The following is a 6,633-nucleotide window of genomic DNA, read 5'->3' as shown; positions in this document are numbered from 1 at the left end:
CTCGCAAGGCAGAGGTTGTAGTGAGCCGAGATTATGCCACTGCACTCCAGCCTGGTGACAAAGCGAGACCTTGTCTCAAAAAAAAAAAAAAAAAAGAACTGCCTTAAGTTTCTAAATTCATACATGCCTTTTATTTTTAAAATAAAATTTATAAAAAAGATTTATGTATAAAAAAGATTATATATATAAAACATAAATATTTTTCTGGAACAACTTAAAAATCAATTTTTAAAAAACTGATTAATTCACTATTGGACAGATGTTCAAATGCTAAATTTAAAATTCAGCATTATCTTCTCTCTCTTGAAATACAGGTTATATAAACATTCAAAGTACAGTAAGTTAAAAAACAAAAGAAAATAAAGCCTTGGTTTAGTATAGCTAAAGCTTACATATACAGCAGGTGTAATAACATGTTCATCAGAACAGAGCATCAAATAACATTGAATGAACATTATGGCCCCCAAAAGAAGCAGAACCTCAAAGCCAGGCTGTGGTCACATGAATTATTTAACCTCACGGCGCCCACGTTCGCAGGCCCTATCGTCAACAAAATCTATTAATACAAACTAAAACCGAGACATTTGAATTGATGTTTTGGAAAATGTAGTAAACACGTTACCATTAAAGGTGCTAAGGAAAAAGCATTCAGCATACGTGCTACAGAGCCTGACCACTGGAAAACAGAAATCTTACTGTGGCTACAGATCAAAAATTCATACTGAAAAAAGACATTTGTCATTTAACATGGAACCTTTCCAATACATTTTAAGGGCATACTGAAAAGGCTAGTAGTGAAAAATGATGGTAACAATGAGATATCATACTTTGCTATACAAAAGCCTAAGTTTGACAGAAAAAACATTCTAATTTGAAAAGTCAACAATATTAAACCCTATCTGCCATTACCAATTCCGTCAAGCTTACTAGGTCTTTAAATGTGGGGCTGGTAAAAATAATACTTCCAGGGTTCAATCAAACAAATCAGAGTAAACCAAAACAAGAAAAGTAGCCAACATTTAAAGCAGCAGCCTCAGCAAACGTGTGATTCACTTCCCTTTTTGTTCAAATTTTAGTTTTTTCAGGCCTTATAAATACTTACTGGAATTTCTAAAGCATTTCTTTCTTATGCTGGGTCTTCTCTAATAACACAGTAAATACTGAATAAAACACTGTCCAACACACCTCAGGATCTGCTTCTTGGCTCTTCATGCTGATAGTGCCATTTCACTGATTCAACAAATACTATAGGTTTTGCTTATGATGCAACTGATGTGGTCCTTCAACTATTCACAATTTAGAAGACTGTAGCTCTAAAACCTATCTCATTTCTAAGAATCATAAATAGGACTTTACCTGAATGCATAAAAACACAAAAGGGAAGCTTCTACGTTGAACTTTCTAATATTCATATTTGAAATGGTTTGGAATGGTTGATCAAACTTTTAAGATCTAACACTCAGTGCACTTATACAATAACTAGATACCTCTGGTGAATTACAAGAATTGCTCCAATTTAAGCGTCTCTCAATCTGCTCATCAAATCTAGATCAGCTCTACCAATGAAAACACATTTCAAGATTTGTTTCATAATCAATGTTAAATCTCATACAATCAAGCTACGTCATGCCATGTAAGTTCTAAAGCAGATGAAAAACAAAGCCAGCCAAATTTAGGAGCTAAGCTCATAGTATAAGGCTTATAAAGAAATAAAAATAACACAAATTGAAAACTATATAGTGAACATCTTGGGTACATCATGCAATGATACTATCATTACTATTTTGACAGCATGACAATGGAATCAATTTCTATAATGAGAAGATACACATGCATACCACTATTTCTCTATTAAGAACACATACATCTTATATGAATACATCCTCAGGAAACACTTTTTACATTAAATCGTCTTTTTGACAATAATTTTGCACTAACAATAAATTACAACGCACTGTTGTACACCTTAAATTGCTAAACGGTATTATAGATGTTTACACAGAGAATTATCGTAATATGCACGAGCACTTCAATAAAAGTTGTGTGAACAACGTTTAAAGTAAAAAAACGTGTTTTATAACCAAGCTGTACGGACAGGAGGGGCTTTCGGTCTTCTTCGAGGGTGGCCACTGGAGGGGTCAACAGCTGATCGCTCACTCCTGCAACTGAGACCACTCGTCGCACTGGATGTCCTGGAAGCTCCTCCTGAAAATACACAAAGAAGAAATATCTGAGAAACTTCACCTCACTTTAAGTCCAGACTAATTTTTCTTCCACATTCTATGTGTGCCTAATAGTCTAATGCAATGATTCTCGACTAGGAATGCACTTCAGAATTCCCTGTGGAACTCAAAAAATACAGTAACAAACACATCCAGATGCCACACCAGGGGATTTTGATTCACTGGACTGGCATGGAAAACAAACATTTTTAAAAGCTTCTCAAATAATTCATGTGAAAAAAATCCCTTCGTATAACCATTTATATATCTAATCAATAAATAACTTACTACATTTAGGGACAGTGCTAAGTATGAGTTACTAAAACAAGACCCTGTCTTATTCACTATACCACGGAAGCAAGGTTTGGAGAAGGAATAAACGGAACTACTAGTCATGAGAGTTGAAGACTCACACGGGCAGGCGCTGGGAAGTTGTGGCATCGAGTGGTTTGGTATTACCTTCTATTTATTACATAGTTTAGAATGCATACATCAAGTACAGTATAGACTTCTGTAAAGGACACTGGCCTTTCTAGATGTTGCACACTCCGGCACTAAATAGTCACTCCATTCCTGTCCTCTCTGGGGCACACAACTGGCTAGGTCTGTAACTGATCACACAACAAGCCTCACTGCTTACTGTAAAGTGGTAAGTAAGGCTTGCTGTGTGATCAGTTTGCTAATTTTTGTTTTAGTTATCCAGTAAGTAAAAAAAAGCACATATAAGGGCTGGAATCTATTAGCAATAATTCTTAACTACCTAGGGAGAACGTTTCAGCAGCTTTTAAACAGCATATCTATGCATTTCTTCCCTCAATCAACTCTGAAATTAAAAGTACTTCCTCAATTACCTAAGAACCTACTGATATTTTCGATTGTTTTATCTCCTGGTTTCCTTCCTGTCATTATAGGCTGTAAATGAAACCTGAAATTAAGTGAACTAATACAAATAAAACAAAACATGACAGTGAGAAATAACAGAATGCACTCCAGTGCTGGCATTTAAAACTCTATCAGAATAACATAAGTTACATTTTTTAAAAAAATGGATACAAGATACAAACAAATATAAAGTAATTTTGATTTATTTTATCCTGCTTACTTAATGGGCTGTATTGGCCGAGAGTGGATCTGGCTCGTCTCGACAGTGGTGATGAGCTGAGATAGCCCATATTGCGATGATAGTCCATCAGTTGTTCTGAGCGTTTCATACCTACTGTTGGTTTCACAGCCTCAAGCCTTTTCAATAAAGCCTTCAATAAAGACAGTCAATTTGAAAGCCAAGGTTAAACAGCATCATTTTTAACAAGGCAATACATTCTAGAGCGTGACATTCACTTTCTTTTTTTTAAGAGACAAGATCTTACTCTGTCACCCAGGTTGGCCAGGAACTCCTGGGCTTAAGGGATCCTCCCATCTCAGTCTCTCAAGTAGCTGGGATTACAGGCGAGACCCACCACATCTGGCCAAAAGATTTTAAATCATTCCTGACATACCATGTGAAAAACATATTTCAGATAATTTAACTTCATAAAAATCCAAGGGTTTTTGCCTATCCCACAGCTAACCAAACCACTATGGTATGACAGTTCATCCAGGGGTGTCCAACGGAGAGAACACCGTCACGGGTTGTTAGTTTCTGTTTCTGGTTGGGCCAGCAAAGCCCCTTCCTCATCTCTCTTTTCTGTGGATTGCTAGAGATAGAAACTAAAAACCATGGCTTCAGGTTGCTAAAAGCCTAAAACAGAACAACAAACAACAAAATCAGGTGGGTTAGACAAGCTTGCTAGAGGACTGATTCTTTTGTGCCAGGTTAGTCTTAGGAAAGGTGCTATAAGTTGAAATAAAATACATTAAACCTGATTTTCTCATAGATATGATGTAACGGGAGTTATAATGCTAAGAACCTAGTGTTAAACCCTAGGAATGACCACACACGTGGAAGCTACCACAGATTCTCCACATGTACGTTGTAGAGCAGTGCCTTTCACCCTGTTTCCTTTGCAGTAGTGCCTCAAAGGCTGGTAGGCCACTGGGGAAAGGCCAGCAGGGAGGGCCCTCGGGTCTTCCCCTGCTAATTTCTACTAGCCCAGCTATGCTTTCTGCATTGTCTGTTTTATATACTAAAGATTCTGCATAACATTTAATTTGGAGAAAAAAAGCTTTTACTGTTAAGAAGTTTGAAAACCAATTAGTAAAGAATATAAAGTTTTAAAAAAAGATATGTAGGCTGGGCACAGTAGCTCACGCCTGTAGTCCCAGCACTTTGGGAGGCCAAGGCGGGTGGATGACCTGCTTGAGCTCAGGAGTTCCAGAACAGTCTGGACAACATGGCGAAACCCTGTCTCCATTTTAATAATATTTTAATTTAAAAAAAAAAGGATATCTAAACCAATTGGCCAAGGCAATACAGTATCCAATAACATGGTAATTTTTTACAATTCAGTAACAGAGACTAATGTATAATGTTCTAAATTTTGTTTATAATTATTTCTTTTTTTTTTTTTTGAGACGGAGTCTTGCTCTGTCGCCCAGGCTGGAGTGCAGTGGCCGGATCTCAGCTCACTGCAAGCTCCGCCTCCCGGGTTTACGCCATTCTCCTGCCTCAGCCTCCCGAGTAGCTGGGACTACAGGCGCCCGCCACCTCACCCGGCTATTTTTTTGTATTTTTTTAGTAGAGACGGGATTTCACCGTGTTAGCCAGGATAGTCTCGATCTCCTGACCTCATGATCCGCCCATCTCGGCCTCCCAAAGTGCTGGGATTACAGGCTTGAGCCACCGCGCCCAGCCAATTATTTCTTAAAAGGTGAAAGAGTTTATTCTGTTGGCTTTTCATAGGCATTGCTGGGAAAGAAATACTGAGGTAGACCAAACAGCTTGGGCAGTTGATCCATGATTGTATTTTGTTACTTTCTTTATTGATTCAAACTTTCTCTGAAGGAAGCTAATCTTATTTGCAAAGGGAGTACTGACCTGCATTAAGTTTCACATTAAAAAATCAGACTCATGAATTCAGTCATAGGACAAGTTTTCTCTGTACAATCTTTTTTTCTTTCTTCCTTTTATTGTGGTAAAATGAAACCACATTTTAACCACTTCTAAGCATACGGTTCTGTGGCATTCTGTACGTTCACACTGTTATGAAACATCACCACCGACCACTCCCAAAACTCTACTTCCACTTGGTGTTTGATCAGTTTCACCCCCTGCCCTTCTGTGCTGAGTTCCTGAGCAGCAATTCCAAAGAAGGAAGAGATGGTGGAAGAATAAGCCAAGACATTCAGGGGAAGGGCCATTTAGAAAAGGGAGAGGAGGTTGTTATAGAAACAAAAGGAGGCTTGGAGGCAAACGGCAGAGGTGCGAAACACATGAAGAACTGGACAGAACAACCGAGAACATCTTTACTGCCCGCCTGCATGCTGCTCCTTCTGTGTGGAGTGCCCCTCCCTAGTTTTTAGCCTTCAAAAGCTAGAAAAGAGTCACCTACTCAAATTACCCAACTAGTATTAGTGGTTCCCTTGGCTGAGCTGAGTTCTGATTTGAACGTGATTCCACCCGACTGTAAAGTCCACGGTCTTCCATCATATCCTCTTTCTTGCATTGTGGACAGAGAAGCTGTGTGATTTCGGTGTCCAAACCTCCTGGAATTGTATCTTCTCTACCTGCAGTTTATAACTGTACTGGAACTTCCTGGGGTCACATCTTTGGTGTCTTTCACTAGCAGAGTGCATCTGCTGTTTTGTCTCATTATCCTATTAACTACGCACTGAGCTGTGCAGGGTAGAACGGACAAGACGGAAGACCTGGTATTTTCAGTTATCTTTCAATTTTGCTTTTTTGCTGGTAGAAGTCTCAATGTCTATTAAACTCCTAAGGTCCTAAGTTTATTTATTTGGTTGGATGAGTCTTTTTTCTTTTACAAATTTTAAGATAATCACAATACTTATTCATCAGATATAAAACAATACAGATGTGATCAAAGTCAACTTTGAAATAATTGTACAATAACGCAAAAAGTAAACCCATTCTGGAGACTGATACATCAATTATCAAGTTTACAATCAGAAACTTAGGGAAATAAGAGAGAAATGATTCGGCTCATGCACCCAAATCACACAGAACAATACCATGTGTCCATCTGAGTGTTACATGAATATAACAAGCTAAACAAAAGCTAAAGGATTTGAGAAATAACTCTTGTCTATAGAAATAATGTCAAAATACAAAGTGTTGATTACCCTAAATTTTAAGGTGTAAACCACCCTTTCCGACCTGTGGCCTGCAGGCTGCATGCGGCTCAGGATGGCTTTGAATGCGGCCCAGCACAAATTCATAAACCTTCTTAAAACATTATGAGATTTATTTTTTTGGCAATTTCTTTTTTTTTTTTTCTTTTTTTTTTTGAGACGG

At 38.0% G+C, this 6,633-nt stretch overlaps 1 protein-coding gene across 1 annotated transcript in view; it reads right to left on the bottom strand.

Annotated features, from left to right (window-relative positions):
• Positions 1 to 1,018: 1,018 nt before the first annotated feature.
• CFAP97 (cilia and flagella associated protein 97) overlaps positions 1,019 to 6,633 on the bottom strand; it is a 28,128-nt gene continuing 22,513 nt past the window's right edge. Inside the window, exons 3-4 of the mRNA XM_011959540.1 lie at positions 3,325 to 3,475; positions 1,019 to 2,202 (exon numbers count right to left, since the gene is read on the bottom strand). Coding sequence (XP_011814930.1) covers positions 2,075 to 2,202; positions 3,325 to 3,475 — 279 coding nt within the window. The 3' untranslated portion in view covers positions 1,019 to 2,074. The remainder of the gene's footprint in view (positions 2,203 to 3,324; positions 3,476 to 6,633) is intronic.

Source organism: Colobus angolensis, unplaced genomic scaffold (genome assembly GCF_000951035.1).
Source record: "Colobus angolensis palliatus isolate OR3802 unplaced genomic scaffold, Cang.pa_1.0 Scaffold5, whole genome shotgun sequence".
Taxonomy (NCBI): domain Eukaryota; kingdom Metazoa; phylum Chordata; class Mammalia; order Primates; family Cercopithecidae; genus Colobus; species Colobus angolensis.
The sequence above is the reverse complement of the archived record's forward strand: the minus strand, read 5'-3'. Positions and strand labels throughout refer to the sequence as shown.